This window comes from Macrotis lagotis, chromosome 1 (assembly GCF_037893015.1).
Source record: "Macrotis lagotis isolate mMagLag1 chromosome 1, bilby.v1.9.chrom.fasta, whole genome shotgun sequence".
Lineage (NCBI taxonomy): Eukaryota > Metazoa > Chordata > Mammalia > Peramelemorphia > Peramelidae > Macrotis > Macrotis lagotis.
Genome location: NC_133658.1, coordinates 345,400,871 through 345,426,916, shown reverse-complemented (window position 1 = coordinate 345,426,916; position 26,046 = coordinate 345,400,871). Strand labels below are relative to the sequence as shown.

The 26,046-nt window shown below is 38.0% G+C and overlaps 1 protein-coding gene across 1 annotated transcript; it reads right to left on the bottom strand.

Annotated features, from left to right (window-relative positions):
• On the bottom strand, positions 1 to 25,779 carry BPIFB4 (BPI fold containing family B member 4). The gene is made up of 16 exons (XM_074228924.1): positions 25,668 to 25,779; positions 22,539 to 22,601; positions 21,545 to 22,049; positions 19,209 to 19,313; positions 18,885 to 19,028; positions 16,976 to 17,039; positions 16,324 to 16,384; positions 11,486 to 11,577; positions 9,309 to 9,512; positions 7,531 to 7,584; positions 6,255 to 6,425; positions 4,821 to 4,888; positions 4,600 to 4,642; positions 3,265 to 3,328; positions 1,522 to 1,598; positions 1 to 273 (listed from the first exon to the last, which is right to left on the bottom strand). The coding sequence occupies exons 1-16, from the start codon at positions 25,774 to 25,776 to the stop codon at positions 250 to 252; spliced, it is 1,848 nt and encodes a 615-aa protein (XP_074085025.1). The 5' UTR covers positions 25,777 to 25,779; the 3' UTR covers positions 1 to 249.
• Between the last annotated feature and the right edge of the window lie 267 nt (positions 25,780 to 26,046).

Below are 26,046 nucleotides of genomic sequence, written 5' to 3'. Positions count from 1 at the left end.
TATGTCCCTCTGAATGGTCTTGATCTCAGTTCAGCAAACTGGGAAATTCAAACCACAAGTGCAAAGATCCCTAAGTCTTTCTCAGTCAAGTAAACCTTTGATAACAGGTGTCTTGGGGAGAAGGATGTGTAATCTCATCTTTGTGAGATAACAGTGAAGTGGTCCTGCCTTCTTCAGGGCTGTAATGATGGTACCAACTTGTAAAAGGACAAATGGATCTTGGAGCTTCATGGTTTGGTCTTCTTGAACTTATGCACTCAATACAAGGAGGTCCTAAGGGAATAAAGCAAAAAAGTTTAGGTCATATCTGTCCATTGTGAAAGAGGGATTTGCAACTAATAGGAACTTGATGGAGAAAATGACAAAAGAAGGAATTCCAGAAGGTATCCCAGTAATACAGTTTTCAGGGTATGTGTCATGGGTCCTTCTTGGAGGGAAGATTACCTTAAAATGAAGTCCTGCTGGAATAATCCAAGGCAGAGACTTCCCACCCTTTAGATGGGATCCAAAGTAGATAAACCTCTTGACAAATTCCTCAGGTTCAAACAGGCCTATGCTCTATGAGAAGAACACATTTCCTTTTCATCCCCACCTATTGAAGGCTCAGATTAGGTTCTGCCTTCTCTGAGATTTCCCTGACAGCTCTGTTCCCCACATCTTAAAGTATTCTCCATCTCTTCAAACTTTTCTAGAAATACTTTGAATATTCCCTCCAAATCTATAACACTCTATTTTTATTAAATCTATCAATGTACATGCTATATCTACCTCAAACACTTTGATTGCAGGGGTTGTGTTGTTTTTCACCTTTGTATCCACAGCACTGAACAGAATGCTAAATACGGACTGAATTGATTTGAATTGAAATTCTATTTCAGAAGAAACAGTGTCCCAGAATAAATTTCTGATGTGGGTTTCAAAAATCACCGGTCTACACTAATTCCATTTAATCCATTATCCCCAGTGCAGTTTCCTAAAACCACCCTTCTGGCTCATCCCCAGATGTTTGTTTCAGTACCCCAAGTTTCTTGGCTACAAATATATTTGCATCTTCCATCACTGAAACTGTGGAAAGGCTTGCTGTACCAAATTTTCCAATGGAACCAGAAAAGTAGCTCAGGTGTAATAGAAATCATATTGGATTTATAAAGTGTAGGTTCCTATTCCCCTTTGACATTAATGCTATGACCCTGTATGAATCACCTATCTGTGCTTCAATTTCTTTATCTATAAGGCTAAGATGATAAGCTGTATCCTGCCTCACCCACAGGGCTATGGTGAGGATCAGATGAAATGTGGGCAATAGTATTTTGTAACCAAGAAAGTTTATTTATGAGACATTATAATAACAAAAATCAAATCAGAAAGGACCCCTATGACTTTACTGCTTTGGGACCCTGTATCTTATTTCCTGGTAAATATGCTGAGTGGAAAATGGCTAGATGGGGCAGGGGGGAAAGCCAATAGGAAAAGAACAACATTATGCAGGTAAAGACAGAACCATCGTGCGAACACCCTCACCTCCAAGACGTCAATATCAGCATTGCTGAAATCAATGTTCAATATTTTGGGGAGTGGAACTCCAGAGCCCAGAACAGCTGTAAAAAAAAAAACAGGCAAGTATGATCAGTCTAGCACAAGGGAGGACAGCTTCTTCTTGTGGAAGTCATTCTTCTGCATATTAATGTAACCCATGTTTCAAACAAGAAGCATTTTGTGTAAGACTTCAGACATATGCTTCGTGCTTCCAAGAGGACAAGATACAAGAGATTTGGAGAAATTCATTTGATTTATTCTTCAAGAGAGAGACACTTTATTCTAGACTTACTTCAGAGAAACATAATACAGAAAGGGAAAAAAAGATTTTTGGGAAGCAATAGACATGTAGAGGAGTCTCAAAATGTCCTTGATTTATAGCTTGCCTCCCTAGAGGCATCAGGCAATTTCTCCTGAGATCAAGGTCCATCCCAGTAAATGAGATTTTATCTCACTTTCATCTAAAGATTCATTAACTCATTTATATTTTCTGGCATATTCTAATCTGGAAGATTTCTCTGATTTTGTTTTCTTTTTGCTGAAAGAGATGACTTACTCATTCACAATTTGTGATTGTCTTCTGTACTATTAGCTTTTTTTTTTAGAAGGAACCAAGTCTTCATATGTAAACTTGGTATACCCTCCCCATTCAAAGGAAAGCTATCAGAGAATCTACAGGCTTTGTTGCTTTGGAACCTAGAAAAACAGTGACCCTAGATCAGCGATGTTGTGGGGTAGAGGGAGGCAAAGAGTTAAAAAATTCTAGTCTGATACCTGTCTCAGAGAACAGTCTCAGGATTCCTTCTCCTAGATATATTTATCTATGCCTCCCCTCAGATTGTACTTAGACAACCTGTGTGAACATACTCACCCTACAAGGGCAACACAAACTTTATATATAGGGACTTCATACTTATCTTCAAAGTACTTAGTTATTCAGTTATTGCCTTCTTCACCAGAATATAAATTCCTAGTAGAGACTCTTTTTGTCTTTATTTCCCCTAGCACATAGATGTAATTAATGTGTACTTGTTGACCAATTGGTACTAGAAAAGGGAGGGATCCTGAATTCTAGCCCTGTTTCTGTAACCAGTTTCCTATTTGACTTTAGCCAATTCACTTTCTTCTCTCTAAGATTCATCTTCCTCCTGTGAAAAATGAGGTGGTTGAGCTAGAAAGGCTCTAATAGTCTGTGGTCTGACTTCATTTCCATTTCTGATGCTCTACATTCAATATTCTCAAATTCTTTGATTTTTTTTGAGAAATTTCAGAGCTACCCAGTGGCAGACTACTCTAGGGATCTACACATTGAATAGATCCAAAGGGGTCATAGTCCATTTGAGCAGCATATCAGAATAATGACCCTGATTCTTTGAAGGTTTCCATTATGTTTTGTAGGCCCTCCTTTAAAATGAAGATATGTATCATACATCATACATTATAAGAAAATTTGCATCCAAAATCATTAAAAATTTTAAAAATGCCTCTTAAAAGACAAAGGGTGATCTTTGATTATTTGAAAAATCCAATTACATGGATCACAGAGTCTTGACAATGTCAAAAAATGAGATATTATGTTATTACAGGAATGGCATTACAGTATATTCAATAACTATCTCAAATTTGAACTCAATTGATTAAAATTAGCTACTATGCTCATAAGCATGAAATTAGACTGCATGAAACACATGGAAAATCTCTCTACTAGGAATTGTTGGCTTTCGTTACCATTCATCGCCGGCATGAAAGCAAGGTCAAAAATCTTGCCGACTAGCACTTCCATCAAGCCAACCTATGGAGAGAAGAAAGTGATTTTTTTAGAAGCTTAATAACAGGAGTAATTGTTCAGCTGTAACCCAGAGATCTTCCCCATCTACCCTTTAAAAATATGATTTTTTTAAGGTTTGAGACTTAAATTGATTGATGGAACCAATCAATAAGTATTATTATGCACCTACTATTTATCAGGCATAAAATGATATTTGAGACACTTAGTATAGCTTAATGACTGGAGAGCTGCCCTTGGAACCAAGAAAATCTGAGTTCACTCTGACAAATGCTGCCTTCTAAGCAGGTCATTTAACCTCTTAGTTTCCAGGCAATTCTCTAAAGCTCCAAGTTACTAATCTGCATTTGTAGAGGGAGTTTCCTCACAGGGAGGTAATCCCCCTTATCAAATTCAATCACAAGTTGTATCTAAAGAAAGAAAAGGAAAAAATTGCCAGGTATTCTGCTGGGAGTTAGGGTATAAAAATATAGAAGCAGGTTGTGCCCTACCTCAAAGAGTTTATGGAGTTTTAGAGAGATTATTCATTCAACCCAACACTCATTTTGCAGGGAGAGGAAAACTCACTTGTCCAAGATTTTACATCATGAATAGGCAGCAGAAGTCAAACCTCAAACTCAGTGAAGCCAAGGCCAGTGTTCTTTCAGCTTCACCAGATAGAACTATTCCATAAGCAGCCTCAGTAGCACTACTGAGAGGCCATCTGAGTAATCACTATGTATAAGGACTATAATACCTAATTCTTCCAATTCAATAAGCGATATTCTCTGTGTTATAGTTAGTGAGACCTTCAAGGACAACTAGCACAATAGATAAACAATTGACACTACCCATAGTCCCCTAATTTTCAGGCAGAGCCCAATTGTTGAACATCAGTCCTGAAGGTTGTTGAACACTAATTATTTCATGGTTCTTGGTCTGCATGGGAAAAATACCAAAGGTGACAGAGTATGAGGGATCTACACAATAAGAGACAAAAGGACTTGCCAGTTCTCTCCTTGGTGAATGGCAGTGTAATGTAGTAAAAAGAAGCTCTAGTTTGGGAGTCAAGATCTGGGATGGAACTTGAATCTTGTCCCTTTAGTTTTAGAAAAGTCATTTCCCTTCTTTGGGCTTCAGTTTCCCCTACCTGTTAAGAGGCCAGGACTAGATGATCTCTAAGATCCCTCTATGTTCTGACACTCTATCTTCTATGTTCTAAACCCTTTCTAGCTCTGATATTTTGTGATGCTGTTGCTAGAGCTTCCCTTTTCCTCCTTCCAGAATTTGGCACTTACATCAAAATTGCCCACATTTGAAGTCTTCAAGGTGAGTGTTGTCCTAAGAAAAAGAAAACATCCAATTAAAGTAAATGAATGTCTATCAGTGGTAATGTGACAATTGCGCATAGAATGATATGATCAAAAGAGTTATTCTTTGAACCAGCACCTCTCACCCCAGTTGTGAGCCTTATTCATTATCCAGCAAGGAAAGCAGAAAGACTCAATGACTTGCTTACTTGTCTAGTTTGGCATCAATCATAAGCTTATCAGCTTCCACAGAAAAAAAGGCCAAGAGTTCAGCATACTGAAAACAGAAAATGTTTAAGAGGTTTGTGAGGAACAGAAACAACTCACAACTTTATGACAATAGACAAAATGCAACTTCTAAGAAGTACCTTGACATAATAAGAAATGGGCATAGCTTGGAGCTTGGAAATGAGACAAGGTTCTGTCACTAATTAACTATGTGCCATTGGGTGAGTTATTATATTTATCTAGATTTTCATTTTATTCCATACCGATATTAATAATTATCTCTGGACTACTGAACACACAAAGATTGTTCTAAGGATTCATTGAAATTAGATCTACGAAGACCTTTGGCAATGGCAAAGTATTATAGAAATATCAAGGACTGTTGTCATAATTGTAATTATGAATTAATTCAATGCTAATAAGAGCAAGGTTATGGCCAATATCACTTTGTGAATGACTTATTTTCTAACAAGACCATCACTCCTTGTGGCCCTTTGAAAAGGAAAAGCATGAGTGAAATTTAGTTATAAGATAGAGAAACCTCCAAAAATTCCAGGGTTATTTTCATTCACTTTTTAAGAGGTTGCCATCCTCATCTTGTTCCCAGTTCTAACCACCCACCAGTCACAAGGAAAATAAAAAGGAGCTTGAATAACTCAGGGCAAATCTATCTCCACTACTGGAGAAAGATTAATGTCTGGTTGATAGAGGATGAGTCTCATCATCTCAGTGTTGTAAAAGCCCTCAACATTTCTAACTGAAGTGGGAATTCCTTCTACAACATGACAGAGAAGTGGTCACTCAACCTCTGCTTGAAAACCTCCAGTGACAGGCAGTTTACTACTTTTGGAGTTACTTCATTCCATTGTTGGATCACCATATGTATTATATACATATTCCTGACATTGAATAAAAATCCAATTATTGTTCCTAATTCTAAGCCCTAGGACCAAGCAAAATGACAAATTCCTCCTCATGAGAATTCTTTGAGATATTCGAAAACAGATAAAGAGGATTCCTTCATCAGAGAAGGGTAAACTTAATGACCCCAAAGATATCTTTCAACGTTGAGATTCAATGATTCTGTGAATAGATGTGTCCCCTGTTTTCTTCTCCAGAATAAACATTCCTCATCTCCTTCAAATAATTTTCTCTGTGAATCACTGCCCATTTTAGGGGAAACAATGTTCCCTATCCATGATCAGAAGGCTGTATACAGTTCAGATGGACAAAAAATACCTGATTGAGAGCTTAAAATGAGGACATTAGATAAGGCTGTTCTTCTCCACCATCAAAGATAGAGGCCACTCATCCTTGATATACCTAGAGAGGAATTTTAATCCCCCCAGAGAAACAGAAATATTCTATCCATGCCCTTGTCATTATGTTTTTAGAATCTTTTCCCAAGAACTAACCACATCAAGAAGACAGATAGTAGTTTCCACATCATTTGGCTGGGACACTGTGACTTCTGAAGTCGCAAAGACCTTCACCAAAGCTTCATCTTTTTGTAAAGAGACATCCGGAGGATTGGGGACTTGAATTTTGATAGTCAATGGTCGTGACTCAGGATACTGCTGGAAAACCTGGAAAGCCACAGAGGATGAAAAAGCAAGACCATTTGACTCTGAAGCCTTCATTAGGAAAACATATAGAGGACATTAAATTTTCCTAGAATTGACAAGAGTTTCCTCTAGCCTTCTATGAGGGTCCTGATGCTAGGACACAGAATTCTTCTGCAAATTTATAAAGTGAGGAGGATGTACAAGATCATAGTTCAAATATCTTCTAGATATTTGTTTCAAGGACCCTTCCATCTCTAATATTATACATTCCAAAGTCCTTTCTGGTTCTGGCATTCTATGTCCTTTGTTCTGAGGTCCCTTCCAATTCTGAGACTGGTAAAATGAGTCCAACTTCTGAGGTCTCTTCCATTTCTAAGTCTGTGGATTAGTGATTCCGTGTCTACTACATAAAGTAAGACAAGCCTGCAACTTACCTAATTCAGGTTCCTCTAACTTTTTTAATATTTCCATTGAAAAGAAAAGTAACTAATGATTTAGCCAATTCCCACTTTGATAATATGCATTCTGAGTCAGAAGTCCTGTGATGAAGTCTTAACCTCACCATTCACTAGCCAGACTACTTTGGGTAGACCACTAACTTCTTATTGCCCCAATTTCCTCTCCTTTAAAATGGAGGTAATGAGGCTGCTTCCCTCATGAGACTGTTATGAGGACCAAATAAGGTCATGTATGTAAAGGACTATAAAGCCTAAAACTCTTTATGACTATGAGCTATTATCTCTTCTATTATTATCATGCCTTGGGAACTCAATTCCTGCTTCATTCTTTTCTCTCTCCCTTAGGACTTGGTCTCAGATACTCTAATATCCCAAGAAAACCTCACCATCACTACAATGAACCTGAGGAAGAAAAGAATACTTCAGTTTTCCAGACATCTTTTCTTCCAATCCAATCCAACGTTTACTAACTAGTTTATCTTGAACAATTCATTAACCTCTTTTAACCTGCTTCTTTCCCTTTAAATTAAAAGTAGTAACACTTGACTGTCTTCCTTCTAAGGCTATTATGAGGTTGATCTCCTTAAAACTGATGCATAACCCATAAGGATTAAGTACAGAGCAGATCCCTAGGGACCAACTCCCAGATCACAGCAACTTAAACTCACCTTAGGGATCAGTGCACCCAAAGTAGATGTGGTTAGAGGAGGGAGCTCAGGAAACTATAAAGAGAAATAAAGAAGATTTTAGTGAACCTCCATACAACAGAAGTTGTAAATGGATCCCTAAGGATTCAGATATTCTCTAGCAAGGCAAATCTTTTTTAAATCAGTTCCAGGAAAAAAGTCACACTGCATTTCATGTAGTCAACTCTAGAAAGTCAACCCTAGGAAGGCTAGTTTCAGGCTTTTGTTACACTATACTTGCAATGCCATTTGCTTTCACTAGGCGGTGCCTATTTTTATATGGAAGGGGTTGCAGCTAAGTGATACAGTGGATAAAGTGCAGGTCAAGAAATCAGAGATCCATTTGAACCTGAGTCAAAATCTAGTCCCAAACCCTTACTAGGTTTATTACCTTGAGCAAGTCACTTAACCATTTATCTCAGATTCCTCATCTAAAAAATGAGCTGGAGAAGAAAATGGTAAATCACTCCAGTATCTGTCAAGAAAACCTCTAATGGGTTCATGAAGAGTCAGCCATCACTGAAACAACTGAACAATAAATCTGTTACAAGAATGGATAATGGAGCAGCACACAGAGACAATGATAATGGTACTTTCCTATTATATATGCAGATATATAATATGTATATATATATATATATATATATATTTGTGTTGTATAGTTACCTGCATGTAAACAGGTATGCATATGCATACAAATGTGCCTCTATAACACATGTACATGTATTGTATATGCAGTGTATACATATATTCTTACATATATATATATATATTTGTATTGAACAGCATACATATATTTCAATAGTTCAATTATCTATTATTTCCTCTCTATATAAACTTCCTCCATCAATGAAGATCATGGTCTATTACTAGTCATCATAAATTGTAGCATTAATATTAATGATGATGATGATGATGATGATACTAATAATAGTTTCCTTGTGGTCAACTTTATGGAGAAACACTAAGTAGGCTCTCAAATGACAGGTGCACAACCACTTTCAGGGCCCACACTCTAAGCCCATTCATCTTGACCTGACAGAACTTTCCTGAATCGATTGGCACAATCTGGAAGAATCTAGGATCATTCCCGCATAACAATAAAGTATCAGTAGAACTTTAGGAAAGGTTAATCATAATTCTCCATTAAAATAGCACAAATATTAATTAATTGAGTGGCTTTTACCCAATATATTCAAGCTAGAGGGTCAAATAGTCTAAACAAATGGGAGGTTGGCTAAGATTTTCACCCATCAAATGATGCAGCAGTGTAATAGAGAAATAACTTGTACATCAAAGAAAGGAAGTTTGATGTACGCAATATGAAGAGTATTGGAATTGGAATTTAAAAATCTGAAATTGAATTTTGGTTCTGTCCCTTGTTAAATGTAGGTCCCAGAGTAATTTATTTTGTCTCTGGACCTAGATACATAAAATAGGAGCCATATAGGCCCAGTCGTAAAATAATAGGCTTAAACTAGATCAGAACTTCTGGTACTTTTGAGCATTCTCTTGAAACCTATATCTCCCTCTCAGAATAACTATTTTAATTGTTTTAAATAAAATATATAGTATAGTTATCATTATAGTTTTTAAAACATCTACAGATTCTAAGTAAAAAAAACTCCTGGTAGAGGATCCTTGCAGAACCATGCCATTACAAATTCTATAATCTCTGTAAATAAGTTGTCTCCCTGACTGGTTTGCCCCAAGCTCAGTGACCCAAACCCAGACTAAATCGGTTCAAATGGATTATTTACCATTCCATCAGTGATGTCTATATCCAGAGCCCCTTGCTTCTGTAGGAGAGACAACACTGAACCCAGGAAGTTGGCAGAAATTGCAAGTTGGGAATTGGTTGAGTCACCCATGGGTGGTAAGTCTGGCATCTGGGGCCTTGGCATGGTAGCTGGGCGTCCCAATGGATAGTCAATCAGACCACCTCCAGCCTCTCCAACAAGACTCTGTCAGAAATAGAGGGGAAAAGTTATGGATGAAGAAGAGACTTTAAAAAGCTACATTATTTCATACAAATATTCACTTACTATATACCAGTGATGCACTGATGACATTCACTCCTCTTCCCCAAGAAATCTTGGAAAAGTTGATGACGAGTAAACATAGCCCCTGCAGAAGCCACCCACACATACAAAAAAGCACACCAGGGAAAGAACTTGGAAACCACAATAGAATGAAGAAGACAAAAATAGAATGCTGTGATGGGAAACTGAAAAAGGTTTTTTCATCAACTTATTTTCCCCTCCTACATAAGGGAGTAGAGACAGTTAAATGGTGCAATAGAGAGCACTGGACCTGGAGTCAAGCAGATCTGAATTCAAATCCAGTCTCAGACATTTTCTTGCTCTACAAACCTTAGCAAATTAGTCTGTTTGCCTCTTTATTAAATTTTTCATTTATTTAATAAAGATAATAATAGCACCTACTTCACTGGGTTGTTGTAAGGATCAAATTGCATTATATTTGTGATTTGCAAACATTAAATCATTATATAAATTCTAGCTATGAGTAATAGCTTATAAGAATTCTCTAACATTATTAATTATTCATCCTCCATTTTTGAAGAGGAAAATTGACATCATGAAGATGATATCTTGACTTGCAAGTGAATTGATTTAAGTGAGGCAGAATTTCACAGTTAAAGCCTCCCTGTCTCTTGTAGAGTCATTGAAATCCAGTGAAAGGACAAAAATCTGGCTATGACCAAGATACATTGGGTGACTTTGGAGTAATAATGGCATTGATCTACAGGCTCCTTATCTGCTAATCATCATTGACTTATGCAAAGTAATTCTAGTGATTATTGCTAGCCACTTGCCTCTGGACACTTGAAGCAATTTATTGTTGGAAAGAGGTGGTAGGTTCCACTATGGAATCCTTTCAAAATATATGCAAGCAGAGGAAACAGACAGAGTATACACAGTGCTGAGAGATCTCTTTATCAGGTTAATGTGGTAAGAAGCACTGGATTTGGAGTCCAAAATGCATAGATCTTTCAAACTGGAAGAAACCTTAAAGGTCATCTAGTTCAATTCCCCCATTTTACAGATGAGGAAAGTGAAGTTCAGAAAAGCTTTGTAACTTGTTCAAAGTCATACAGGTCCTATGTTCAATTCTTATTCTGCCACCTACTAGTCATAGGGTAATGAATAAGTCACTGCCCCTTCAGGTCTCAGTTTCCTCCTTTGTAAAATGGGGAATTTACAATCTTTTAAATCCCTCCCAACTTCAAATACCAAAAACTTGTGAACCAGCTATTTGGCTCATGGATTCCAGAATAGGATCTCATTTCTGTAATTGCCAAGAGAAAAGGGATCCTAAGGGAAAGATCCATTTGCCTGTCTGTGTGAGGAGTCAGCAAAGGGAACTATTGTGTTTAATTCAGATTAGGAAGAGGACCTGGTGCTATTAAGCAATGTCTCCTGATTTCAGAGTAAGGTGATTCAGCTCTGATCCATCTGGAAAAATGGACTTTGGATAAAGAGAATAAAGTTCTATTAGATGCTCAATATGGGGCACTTATTAGCTGATTAATCACGAACAAACCACTTAGCTTCTCAGAGGATCAATTTCCCACTTTGTAAAATGAGGGTGAAAAAATATGCACTCCCTAGCTCCCAGAGTTTTGAAGAAACTGTTTTAACAAGCTTAAAATGCTACCTAGATGTAAATCGATGCCTGAGAGCAAGGCTTGGAAGTATCCTCTATGCCCTAAATTGGGAAAGTCAGAGTCTATCTCCATATGGATAAGCTCCATATCCAAGGGTGCTATCCTTATGACAGGTCATTCTAGAGGAACCTACTGATGTCTCCTCTTGATAGCATTCCTGAACCCAGGAAGGGACCCCAAGAACTCTAGATTAAAGTTAAGGGCTCTTACCACCTTCAAATTCAATCTCAATGAAATGGCTAGACTTACATTTAGGTCCAGCTCCAGGAATTCACCAGTCACCAATGGAAGACTTGAAAAAGTATATTGAACACTTCCTAATATACCAAGTGGTATCAAAGCTGCAGAGAAACAGGTGAGGGATCAGGGGGAAAAAGAGGTGAATGCACTTCTACCCACGCCAGTTTATCCATTCATTTATTCATTTAACAAACATTTATTAAGAACATGCTATGGGGGAAGAAAGTTATAGACCTGTCTCCCTGATGAATATAGATGCAAAAATCTTAAATAAAATATTAGCAAAATGATTACAGCAAGTTATCATTAGGATAATACACTGTGACCAAGTATGATTTATCCCAGGAATTCAGGGTTGGTTCAATCTTAGGAAAACTGTTAGTATCATTAACTGTATGAATAACAAACCTATCAGAAATCATATGACTATATCAACAGATGCTGAAAAAGCCTTGACAAAATATAGCACCCATTTCTACTAAAAATACTAGGAATAGTATACATAGGAATAAATGGAATAGTATACTACTAAAAATACTAGGAATAGTATACATAGGAATAAATGGATTGTTCCTAAGAATAATAAGCAATATTTATCTGAAACCATTAACAAGCATTATATGCAATAGGGATAAGCTAGAGACATTCTCAATAAGATCAGGAGTGAAACAAGGATGCCCATTATCACCACTACTGTTCAATATTGTTTTAGAAATGTTAGCTTCAGCAATAAGAGAAGAAAAAGAAATTGAAGGAATTAGTCACTCTTTGCAGAAGACATGATGGTATACCTAGAGAATCCTTAAAAATCATCTAAAAAACTACTAGAAACAATTAACAACTTCAGCAAAGTCGCAGGATATAAAATAAACCCTCATAAATCTCCAACATTTCTATATATGACTATCAAGATACAACAGAAAGAGCTAGAAAGAGAAATCCCATTCAAAGTAACTTCAGACAATATACAATACTTGGGAGTCTACCTGCCAAGGTAGATTCAGAAACTTTATGAAAACAATTATAAAGCACCTCTCACACAAATAAAATCAGATTTAAATAACTGAGCAAATATCAACGGCTCATGGATAGGCTGAGCTAATATAATAAAAATGACAATTCTACCTAAATTAAACTACTTATTTAGTGTCCTACCAATCAAAATTCCAAAAAATTACTTTAATGAGTTAGAAAAATATTATAAGTAAATTCATATGGAGAAATAAAAAGTCAATAATTTCTAGGAATTTAATGAAAAAAGTGCAAAAGAAGGTGACTTAGCCCTACTAGATCTAAAATTATATCATAAAGCATCAGTCATCAAAACAGTCTGGTAGTGGCTAAGAAATAGAGTGGTAAATCATTGGAATAGGCTAGGTGCAAAAGAGACAGCAGGAAATGATTATAGTAATCTGCTATTTGATAATCCCAAAGAGCCCAGCTTTTGGGATAAAAAAAATCTCTGTCTGATTAAAAAACTATTGGGAAAACTAGAAGTTAGTATGGCAGAAACTTGGATTAGACCAATACCTCACCTATACCAAGATAATATCAAAATGGATACAGGATTTAGACATAAAAGACAAAATTATAAGAAAACTAGGAGATCAAGGAATAGTTTACCTGTCAGATCAATGGAAAGGGAAGCAGTTTATGACCAAGGAAGAGATAGGAAAATCATTAAAAAAAAAACTAGATAATTTTGATTATATTAAATTAAAAAGCTTTTTGCACAAACAAAACTACTGTAACCAAGATCGAAAGAAATGTAGTAAATTGGGAAACAATTTTTACAACTATTATTTCTGACAAAAGATTCATTTCTAAAATATATAGAGAACTGAGTCAAATTAAAAAAAAAAAACAAGCCATTCCCCAGTTGACAGATGGTCAAAGGATATGGAAAGGCAATTTACAGATGAGGAAATCAAAGACTGTTCTAAATCATTATTGATTAGAGAAATGCAAATTAAAGCAGCTCTGAGATACCATCTCACACCTATCAGATTGGCCAATATGACCAAAAAGGACAATGATGAATGTTGGAAGGGATGTGGGAAATCTGGGATACTAATACATTGTTGGTGAAGCTGTGAACTCATCCAACCTTTCTGGATGAGCAATATGGAATTACACCCAAAGGGCAATAAAAATGTGCATACCCTTTTGATCCCATAATACCACTACTGGGTCTATACCCTGAAGAGATCATGAAAAAGGTAAAAACATCACTTGTACAAAAAATATTCATAGTGGCTCTATTTGTGGTGGCAAAGTATTAGAAATTGAGTGAATATCCATCAACGGGAATGACTGAACAAATTGTGGTATATGTACGCTATGGAACACTACTGTGCCATTAGAAACCAGAAGGGATGGGAATTCAGAGAAGCCTGGAAGGATTTGCATGAACTGATGCTGAGTGAGATGAGCAGAACCAGAAGAACATTGTACACCATAACAGCAACATGGGGTTGATGATCAATAATTCCATCAGTGCAACAATCACAGACAATTTGGGGATATCTGCAATGGAAAATACCATCTGTATCCAGAGAAAGAATTAATACCTTTAATTTAAAAAACTGTTATCTTATTATGTAATTTTGCTATCTCTTATATTTTATTTTTTTCCTTAAGGATATGATTTCTCTCTCAAAACATTCAATTTAGATTAATGTACAGCATGGAAATAATGTAAAGATTATCAGATTGCCTTCTGTAGGGAAGTGGGAAGAGGGAAGGGGAGGGAAGTGAGATTAGGGGAAAATTGTAAAATTAAAAAATAAAAAAAGAACATGCTATGGGGAGGGAGGGGATATTAAAGATAAATAAATAATTTTAAAAGAACCTACTATCCACAGTTAAATGAATTCTAGAAGAGATGCAAATGAGGTCATTTGGCTAAAAGTCTTTGAAATGTAATACTATTCCTGCCCTCATAAAGCATATATCCTAGCACAGAGATAAGCCATCAACACAATTTCCTGTGATATATAATACAAGACAGGCTAAAAATGAAATGTTATTTGTGGTCTAAGGGGGAAAATCCTCAGCAACTCAAGAATGAGAATCAAGAAAGGCTTCCTAGAGGAGGTAACATTTGACTTGATATAAAGGAAGAGAGAGAACCTTCCAGGACCAAGAGAATTGGTCAAACAGAGGTATAGAGATGGGAGAAAGAACAATCTTGTGTATGAAAAATAGCAAATTGTCCAGCATGTCTAGAATAGTCAGCATGTGGAAGGGAAGAGTGTCAAAGTAAGCCTGAAAACAGAAGATAGCACCAGACTGTAGAGGCCTTTGAAAGTCAGACAATCTTTTCAACTTTTTTTTTAGGGTTTTTTTTTTGCAAGGCAAACGGGGTTAAGTGGCTTGCCCAAGGCCATACAGCTAGATAATTATTAAGTGTCTGAGACCGGATTTGAACCCAGGTACTCCTGACTCCAGGGCCAGTGCTTTATCCACTACACCACCTAGCCACTCCTCCGCTTTTTTAAGTAGGCAGACAATAGTCTCCCTAGCCTACCTAGACATCCCTAGAAGTTCAGACTTTGAGGCAGAGTGTTTGAGGCACTCAGGTAATAGGAAAAAGAATCATAGAGGCCATCAAGATCAACTCTTACTTTAAAGATAGGGAAACGAGTCTAGAGAGATTAAGTATCTTGCCTAAGGTTACAGTATACAGGATGGGGCAGGATTCAAACCCAAGTCTCCTGATTCCAAATCCAATGCTCCTTTCACTGTTCCTATTCTTCACCCTAAACTCAAAAAGTACATAACAGCAAAACCCTCAGTGTAATCATCTAGGGTCTAGGTATGAAGGACAAGATAGAGACGGTTGATTCACAACAGAAGTTCCTTCTGACAGTCACAAAATAAGATTAATGGCCCCTAGAGTTTCTCTCCTGCTCGGGTCATTCATAAGAATCCCATAGATTCCATAGATTCCTACACCCATCTGCCTACCTAGGAAGGTTCAACTACCAATCCACCAGGTTCTCCACCTGTTCCTCCAATACAAAAATTATCCCTAAAAAATGCAGAACCTTACAGTAGCCTAGTCAAAGATCCTACTCTAATGACTTGGGCCAGGTCCTCAAGATGCTCATGCCTATTTGGAATGCAGAAGACTTCAGTCCTCCAATTTTCTTAAATAGAGTCAGTGCCTTTTAGGACTAGAAGGCACTTAAGTGAGCATGTAGCCTAATCCAAACCTGAGCAGAAAAATCCCAATAAGCAGTCATCCAACCTCATTTAAAGATTGCTAGAGATAGGGAACTCATCACCTCTCAGGACAGCCCATTCCTCTTTTGCTAAACTCTAATTACTATATAGTCTCTTCCCCTTTATATTGACCAAAAATTTGCCCCTCTCTGCTACTTCCACCCCTTGCATTTAGTTCTTCCCTCTGTGGCCAAGCAGAGCAAACCCTAATCCTTTTCCTATATATCTTCTCCAGTGTAAATGTCTCCAATTCCTTCAATTTTCTTTTAGTGGGGTTTTCCAACCTTTCACCATCCTGGTCATAGGATGCACTGGATGTTCCTAAACTTATCAATGCTTTTCTTAAAATGTGTTCCCCATAACAGGACACAGTCTGACAAGGATCAAGGACCATGAAGCTATCTCTCCCCTTATTCCTGCCTCAACTTCAATATCTTTCTGGGTTTTCCCTCTGGAACGGTTTCAAGAAGCGTAGAGCTTCCATTCACAGTTCTCATATCAGTAGTCTTATCTTTCCACAGACCTCAGATGTAGAAATCTAGACAGGAAACCCCTTGGAAGTATTGGGAAGGGCAGAATCCTGAGTCAGGAGAAGATATGAGAAAATAAAAAGAACTTACAATCCACAAGGCCCAGTTGGTCATTAACAAGGCCCAGTACGACATCCACAATTGGACAGAGCTGAAAGGAGATACAACAGCAATGTCACAAGGAGGCATACCAAAACTCAGTCTACAGGGGTACTCAAGTCTGCAATCTTCCAGTCTAAGAATATGGTGGGGGGATTTTTGTGAAATCCCTCAGGATGTTCACTTTACAAACTCCTTCAAGAGGCTTCCATCATGCTCAGAAGAAACCCTAGTCTCAATGCTAAGAATTCAGGAAGAAAGGCATCAATGCTTCCTTCCCACTGAGAAATAACCAATGGGGTATGTCTGCACCAAGTTCCACCATCCTTAATGGATCTTTGATAGAGTTTCCTCCTCCACCATGGACCTTTTTATATGTTCCCATTATCCCTCTTCCCAGTGAGAAAAAATTGCTATTACCCCTTCAGTTGAAAGTGGTTCCAATGAAATGAAGCTACTCTCTCTTCTCCTTCCCATGGAAAGATAAAAATCTGATCTAAGAGAACTTCAGAGCATTTATTGCTTAAATTCTTCCAGGGAGTGAAATCTCACTACTGTCAAAAATGGCCAATTCCATTATTGAACAGCTCTAAGACCAAGAAGAGAAAACACAGGGCACCCTTGGGGTTTCTTGCCCACTTACCAGGTCAGGAAGAACATTGGCCAGGACTCTGTTTACTAAGTTATCCACAAGATTGGGGAGCAAGCTGGAAAAGTCAAAAGGAAAACTGAGTAAGTAAAAGTTGGTCAATATTAGCATCCCATAGGTTTGCACCAAGGAAACAAGAATCTTTTCTCCCCTGCCCCACCATGGGAGATTGCCTCATTTTTTGTCAAAGAGAAGTGTCTGGCACATAGTTGGCCCTTAATAAATGTTTGTCAACTGATTCAATGAGTAGTATTCCATCAAGGAGTTGACATATCTTGTCATGTCATACTATAGTGGAAAGCACATCACCATGTGATATAGTGGGAAGAGGGATAAACTTGGAAATTTTGGAATCAGAAGAGATCCAAGTTCAAATTACACACAATTACTATAATAATATTTTTACCATAATAAGCAAATAACTTATCCTCTCTGAACTTGTCTCCTCATCTGTAAAAATGTAAATAGCACCTGTAGCACCTATTTCACTAACTTATTGTAAGAAACAAATGAAATACCAGATATAAAGTTCTTTATAAACTATAAAGATCTTTATAAATATATGGTGTGATCAAATTTCTTAGATGGCTATGAAAAAATCAAGGAGCAAAACCAAAGGAATAATACAATATAATAATTATAACAATGCAAATGAAAAGATTATTCAAAGACAATTTAACACTGAATAATAGGAAAACCAGCAAAGGTCCTAGAAAAGAGATAATGCCACATTTTTATTCTTTCATGACAGAAAGATGGTGAACTACTAAAGAAGAATATTTTATGCCTGTCAGACAAGGTTGAAGACTGTGATAATATTTGTCCTTCATTCTCAAAAAAGACAAGAAGGAGGTGATGACATGGCAAGCACGTGAGTTGGATTTGAGCGATGGAGGCTGTGGTCACCAACCTACTTTTTCCTCCAGATTCATCCAATGACCATGTTTGTGAATCAGGACAAGAGAGGGCCCTGGATGTGAGGTAATCAAGGTTAAGTGATTTGTCTGAGTTCACCAAGCTAGTAAATAGTGTAATGGAAACAGTTGGATTCAAACTCCTATCGACTGCTCCACCCTTGCAGAATGTTTTGTAGAAAAATAACTATCAAACTATGAAACTATCAAAAAAAATCAATTAATAAACAATAGAAAGCCAGCAATGTTCCCTGGTGTTTTTTCACATTTATTCCTGACAGAAAATGATAATAATAATAATATTTCTCATTTCTATAGTGCTTCAGAGTATACAAAAATGCTTGTCTTACAAGTTGGTAATGTAGGTCTTAGTGCCATGTTACAGATGAAGACACTGAGATTGAGAAAAATGGAATCAAGATTGTACAACTAGTAAACTGGGGGACTGGGAGGACAATTCAGGTCATCTACCTCCAAATTAGGATTCTTTTTGCTACATTCTGCCCAAATAGAGGAATGAGTGATTGTGCATGTGAGGAATTGCCTCCGACACTGGTGGGGAACCTGTGACATAGCAGATAAGTACTAGGGGGTTGCCTGTAGCAATAGTCTAAATTATTTAAACTTAAGTAAGCCAGAGTCACACAGCTAGAAAGCACCAGGAGCAGAGTTTAAATCCAAATCTTTTCTATAAGTCCAGCACTGTAGCCACAGCCCCAGGCTGCCTCTCCATCACACTCCCTCTTACTAAAATCATTGAGGGACAGTTAGAAGATATTCTATCCTCGGGTAGATCTTCTGTCATCTCCCAAATGTAAGTCATCTGTCACAATTGAGATCAATGAAAAAAAGTGATAATGGCTTTTCACAGACTATTTCTGCTTAAAGAAAACAAATCATTGAGTCTATCCAATGATCAGGGTCTTTTTTTTTTAATGTAAAGTGCAAAGTATAATGAATGGAGATGTCCAGATAGAGCTGCCACTCACCCTCGAAGGAGTTTGACCTTGATGCCTCCCAAAAGGGTGTCGCATCTCTCAATGACCAGTCGGGGATAGCCTGTCCTATCCATGGTCAAACGGACTTTGGCGGTGATATTCACTTCTACAGCAATGTCCAGGAAACCAATGAGACTGGAAAGAACAAGAGGGAGATAGTTGTGTGCCCAAGGGCAAGGACCATGCCTAACATCCCACAGTGAGACACAGCCTAGATCTTTTAAGGACAAGATCTTAGAACTGAATACTGCAGCTTTGTTACTTATCCATGTGAATCCATGGGCTAATACCCAGCCCAGAGTGAAGGAGACTTACCTCTTGCCATTGATGGCCACTCTAGTGTACAAGCTCAGGTAGACTCCCACACCAGGCAGGAGCCTCACAGATACCCTGGGAAGTGTGAGCTCCACAATTCTCAACCTGCATGTCAAGAAGGGCAGAGATAAGGACTAGAAGTGATGGGAGCAAGAAACTCAACAACCAAGATGATAAGCATGCCCCCAAATGGAGAGTGGGACAACACACAAAAGGAGGAAAGGAGCTAAAAAGGAATTTAGTCCTCATCAATCATGAAAGGGATTATAGATTTTAGAGCTGGAATCAAATCCAAATCCTTCATTTTACAGAAGAGAAAGGTGAAGCTCAGAAAAGTTTAGTGACTTGCCCAGGATCATACAACTAATGAGTGTCTGAAACAAGATTCAAATAACAGGCACTTAATAAATGTTCATTGACTGATTGATAGATTCCAAGTCTAGCCCTCCAGTCCCTAGACCACCTAGCAACAAGATCATGAACTCCCCATCGCTAATCTTAACCCAAATCACAGCAGACATAATAAAGGTAGTTCACAGAGTATTTCTAGATCTGAATCCTAAACTTGAATTATGGCAATAGAGTGACCTACTGAGTAAACTTACTGGGGTTGCCAAGAATACTCTGCCTGGTACTTATTCAAGCCCTGGGTCCACAAATCTCACTTTTGGATAATCCTTATTGTTGAAACTTCCATGGGTCATTAATCTTCATGGTAAATTCTTTTCCCTCCATAACTCTCCAAAACTACCAGCCACTAAAGATCAGAGAATGGCAGCAATTAAAAGCTGTGTTAATCACATTTAATTATATGTGATTTTAAAATAAAACATTTAACCAATGATACTGAGCTTTTAAGACCATTTCAGCCTCCAATGAATCTCTGAGAAGGAACACAACCAACTGAATAATAATAATAATAAAATAGCAATAATAGTAATAATAATAATTCCCTTTTTCCATCTTTTTAAGACTTACTTATGTGTTTTCTCATTCCACAATTCTGTGAAGAAGGCAATACCATTAGTATTATTCTAATTTTATAGATGAAGTAACCTAAACTCAGAGAAATTAATTCATTTGCCAAATGGCACACAGTTAGCATTGGTCAAAGACCCTAATTCTAAGTCTCCTAATTCTAAGACAAGGAATATTTACATTTCATTATCTTCAAATCATTAAATTAATAAGACCCAAGGGAGAAATCTTCCTGACAATTCTCTTCTGAGACAGGAATGGCTCCAGATAAGATTACCATTTATCTTTGGAGAATTTCTTAGATTTCTTTTCTAAGTACACTCTGAAATTTGGAAAGACCTGCATCTTTGCCACACAAATCATATTCATGGGAGTCACAATATCACAGATTTAAATCTAGTAAGGACTACAGAAACCATCTAGTCCAAGGATTCTTGAACTTTTCTTGTGTCAGACACCCCTTTGGCATCTGGTAAAAGCTATGGACCTCTCCTCAAAATATGGTTTTAAATGCTTAAAACCTAAGTGCACAGAATTACAAAAGAAATCACTGATATCGAAATAAAGTTATCAATTTTTTTAAAAAGTTCACAGGTTTCAGATTAAAAACTCTTGGTCTTAGTTCAACCCCCTCATTTTGCGGATGAAATTGAGATTTAGAGAAATCAAGTGATTTGGTCAAGTCACACAAATAATAAATGATAGAAAAAAGACTTGAACCCCAGGATCTCATAAAACTGGAGGCTTTAGTGCTGAAATTAGACTTTTAAAAATCAACTAGTCTAACCCTTTCTTGGCAGCTAAGTGGTACAGTGACAGTGTACAGAGGCTGGAGTTGGGAAGATTATTCTTTATGAGTTCAATTCCAGTCTCAGACACTTACTAGCTCCATGACCTTCGGCAAGTCACTTAACCCTGGTTACCTCAATTTCCTCATCTGTAAAAATGAGCTAGAGGGGCAGCTAGGTGCCATAGTGGATAAAACACCAGCCTTGGAGTCAGGAGTACCTGGGTTCAAATCCGGTCTCAGACACTTAATAATTGCCTAGCTGTGTGGCCTTGGGCAAGCCACTTAACCCCATTTGCCTTGGAAAAACCTAAAAAAAAATGAGCTAGAGAAGGAAGCGGCAAACCTTTCCAGGATCTTTGCCAGGAAAACTCCAAATTGGGTCAATAATAACTCATTTCAGAAAGAAGGAAAAGGAGGTCCCCAGAAGAGTCTAAAGGCTTGCAGATAGCAAGTAATATGACTGCGAGTTGACCTCTAGTTCTCTGATCCCAAATTCAATATTCTTTTCTACACACATTTAGAGTCTATCATGAACATACAGTAACATGAGATTCAAAGTTCCCCTTACCCTGTGATTCCCTGGACAGTGCTGAGGATGCCACCTTCGCCAAGGACACCAAGGACCCCTCCTCCTCCAAGAAGACCTCCATCTCCCAGAAGACCACCACCGCCAAGCAAACCCCCTTGTCCAGCCAGAATGCCTTCTGAAGCTAGAATCCCTCCAGTGCCCAGTAGACCTCCTGGGCCTAGAGCCCCAGTGGCCACACCAGGAGGAATCTCTCCAGGGAGCAGTTCACGATGCTGATTTCTAACGTCTTTAATGTCAGCAGATCTATAATGACGACTGCCACGACCTCTGCCACCTCCATATGCATTATTGACATTTCGAAGATCCCTGACACTGCCGTCTGTTTCTAATATTTCACCATATCTGTATTTGCCTCCAAGCTGAGCGGTGTTTTCGTTGGACTCGATGTGACCGTATTTGTAATTTCCTCCAAGTTGCTTGCCATTAGTGTATTTTTGGGGGGTTCCCCGAACATGGAAGTCATTATAGGGAACACCACCAACACCTCGAGGAATTTCAGCACGTCTGTAGTCATCATAACGGTGTCGGCCACCACCTAGCAGCCCACCACCACTACCACCACCTAATAGTCCACCACTACCACCACCTAATAGTCCACCACCACCACTACCACCACCTAATAGTCCACCACCACCACTACCACCACCTAATAGTCCACCACTACCACCACCTAATAGTCCACCACCACCACTACCACCTAATAATCCACCACCACTACCCCCACCTCCTAATAGTCCACCACCACTACTACCCCCACCTCCTAATAGTCCACCACTACCACCCAATAGCCCACCACCACTGCTACCACCACCACCCAGAAGACCTCCTCCAACTCCACCTAACAAATCATCATTGCCCCCACCACCACTACCACCAAGCAGGCCTCCCAGCAGACCACCTCCACCCCCTCCACCTCCTCCTCCACCAAGAAGGCCCCCTAGCAGAGGGCCCCCACCATCACCACCAGCTTTACCAAGGGGAACCTCTCTAAGGGCGGATCGTAGTGCATCTCCTTGCTCCAAGGTACCAGCAATGGCTAAAAAAAATCAAAAAAATTCCATGAATCAGAAATTTCTTCATAGGAACATACAATCAATGAATTTCAAAGTAAGAAGGATCTCAGAGATCACTTGAGTCAAACCTCTCCTTTGACAAGGATCAATATAGGGAACTTCTTAATAAAGAAATTACCTCTTCCAATGCAGGTAGGTACCTTTTTTACAATTTATCATCTTAACCAGTGGCATATAGCACTAAGAGGTCAAGTAATTTGCCCAGGGTTGTACAGCTAGTATCTTTCAGAGGCAGGACTTACACCTGAGTCTTCCTGGTTTCCAAATCTAGGTTACTCCCCATTGTTCCATAATATCCCTCCTATTATGGAGGAAAAACTGAGTTCTAGAAATGGAAAGATAATTACCTTAGATATAACTAGTAAAGTGGCAACTATGTATAGAAATGCTGGTTTGGAGATGAGGAAGGCTTGGGTTCCAATCCAGCCTCAAACTCTTACTGACTGTTTGATTCTGAGTAAGCCCCTTAACTTTTGTTTGCCTCAGTTTTCTCACCTATAAAAATGGGTATAATAATAACATCCACTTCCCAAGGCTGTCTTGAGGATCAAATGAGAAATATAATCATGAATTATAAGTTCTATATTATGCAATATAACTTATTGTAATATTTATAAATTATAAATGTTGTAGTATATAATATAAATTACTACAATGTTTCTAAATTATATTTTATATTATTTAACTTATAGTATTTATAAATTATAAATGTTGTGTTATAAAATATAAATTATAATGTTTATAAAATATAAATTTTGTACTATATAATATAGCTTAAAATATTTATAAATTATAATTTTGTATTAAATGATATAGCTTGTTATAATATTTAACCATTATAAAACACTTAGCATAATACTTGGCATATATTAAATACTGTATAAATGCTATGTGTTGCTACTGTTATTATTATTTAATAGAGTAAGGATCTGATCATATCCTCTATCTCCAAATCCAGGATTTTGCTTTGCTTTTTCTTGATACAACTTGCCTCTTCTTCCTTCTCCTCTAAAGTCCCCTTAAAAACTTAATTTTATTTTAGATTTTGTCTGACTTCCCAGAGATTTTTTGCCTTGGCAGAGCAAAATCTCAATTATCCAGAATTCCCTTTCCTAGGGGCTTTTAATTAGCCAGAATGTTTTTGCTACACCCAGTGTAAAAAGACAAAATAAGAAATAAGAAAACAAGCCAGTAAGAAGAATTTGCTGTTTTGGAGATTTGGAGATCACATTTGGATCTTTGGATCACAATTTGGAGATCACAATCTCCAAAGGATCCTTTATTGACCAGAATAGGATCACTTGCTCTTTATATACATTCATATCTGCATACACACATAGGTGTATAACCAAATAAAACTTGATTGTATGATATATAAGAATCCCTTAACTCACCACCCCACTATCCTGCCCTCCCCTACCAGTTTCCATGAATATGGAAGGCAAGGGCTCATCATTACTTCTTACTACTTTCCCTTCAAGAAGGAAGAATGGTTCCCAGTGCAAAAGCAACCCTCCCTTAAATCAATGGGGATTCTTGAAAAGAAAAAAACCAGAAATCGAGAGTCAGGTCTTCAAGGTCAGACCTCTAGCCACTTTGTTCTGCTGCCTTTCTTATTTTCTAGCTTTTTTTTAATTTGGGAGATGTATTTATTTTCTCTAGATCTCAGTTTTATCCTTTTAAAAATGGAGGTGAGAAACCCTACTTTTATGAAGTTCCTACCATGTACCAGACAGTTAGGTGACATAGTGGATGGAGTGCCAGATCTGGAATTGGGAAAATTCATCTTTATGAATTCAAATATGGTTTCAGTAACTTATTAGCTGCATTACTTTGCATAAGTCACTTAACCCTGTTTTCCTCAGTTTCCTCATCAGTAAAATGAGCTAGAGAAGGAAAGGGCAAACCATTCCATCATCTTTGCCAAGAAAATCCTAAAGGGAGTCATTAAGAGTCAGACACTTCTGAAAAGACTAATTCAAAATACTTCATTTTACTGATAAATAAATTGAGGAAAAACAGGCAACCAAGTGGCCCAGTGGATAGAGTGATGGGCTTGGAGTCAAAAAAGCCTAATTTCAAATCCAACTTCAGATAATAGCTGTATGACTCTGGACAAGTTATTTAACCTCTGCTTGCCTTAATCCACTAGAGAAGGAAATGGCAAACCCCTCCAGTATCTTTGTCTAGAAAACTCCATAAACAGCATTGGTATGCATGGTCCATGGGTTCGCAGAGTCAGGCATGACTGAACAACTGAACAACAACAACACTAACAACAAAGAGAGGTTGAGGTGACTTGCCCAAAGTCATACAGCTAGCAGGCAACAGAAGTGAGAATTGAAGTGAGGATCTGACCCCCAATTCAGGACTCTTTTCACCACATCATATTCTGTCAAAGCTGGAATGATCCTTAGAGACCATTTATTTCAAACCACCCACCCTGCCACTGAAGGCCAGGAGGGAAAGTAACTTGCCCCAACCACATAAGTTAAGAGCAGGCTAGAATTTGAATGCAGTCTCCTGACTCTCTCAGCCCAGCCTGTCTTCTAACAGCATCTTTTTATTTCTTCCAAAACTCAGCTCTTGCAGCCCCAGTGCTTGGAGAAGTACTTGATACATAGTAGGCACTTAATAAATGTTGATTAGGGGCAGCTAGGTGGCGTAGTGGATAAAGCACCGGCCCTGGAGTCAGGAGTACCTGGGTTCAAATGCAGTCTCAGACACTTAATAATTACCTAACTGTGTGGCCTTGGGCAAGCCACTTAACCCCGGTTGCCTTACAAAAAAACTAAAAAATAAATAAATAAATGAATGAATGAATGAATGAATAAATAAATAAATAAATAAATAAAATGTTGATTGATTGATACAGATACAAGATGCTCAAGAGATTCCCTTGTACAGTTCTCCACATCCGGTACAAGAACCTATGACCCTCTCCTATGTCTCTTCGGAGAGATCACAGCCATTGGGTATGACCCCTTCCCTCCTGCCTTTCCATACTGGGGCCCTGAAGGGACACTTACCATTACTAAGAACATCTTTGCTCACTCTGAGGACTGTATTTGTTTCTGACTGAGCACTAGTGAACACCATGGAGCTGCACAGAGCTGCCAGGCAGAACGTTTTCAGCATCTTGCTTCCCTAAGAAAGAAACTTCTCATTAATATATAGTAGTAAAAAAAAAAGAAAGAAATATGATAAACATTCATTAGGCACCTGCTGTATACAAAGAGTTGCCCTTTGGAATAAGGGGAATATGCAACCTTTAGATATTATCATCTCTGCCCATGTGGAATGAAATCTTATTGGGAGTGGGGTTCTAAACTGGGACAGCTAAGTGAAGTAGAGGAAAAAACGTCAAGACTAGAGTCAGGAAGATCTGAGTTCAAATTCACCCCCCAA

What these genes read in the sequence shown, in the direction of transcription:
- BPIFB4 (XM_074228924.1), bottom strand. Translation starts at nt 25,776, where the DNA reads ATGCTGAAAACGTTCTGCCTGGCAGCTCTGTGCAGCTCCATGGTGTTC. An exon ending in GTGGCCATCAATGGCAAGAG is followed by an intron (nt 19,029 to 19,208) that starts GTAAGTCTCCTT and finishes TGTTCTTTCCAG; the next exon opens with TCTCATTGGTTTCCTGGACA. An exon ending in CAAATGTGGGCAATTTTGAT is followed by an intron (nt 3,329 to 4,599) that starts GTAAGTGCCAAA and finishes TTCTCTCCATAG; the next exon opens with GTTGGCTTGATGGAAGTGCT.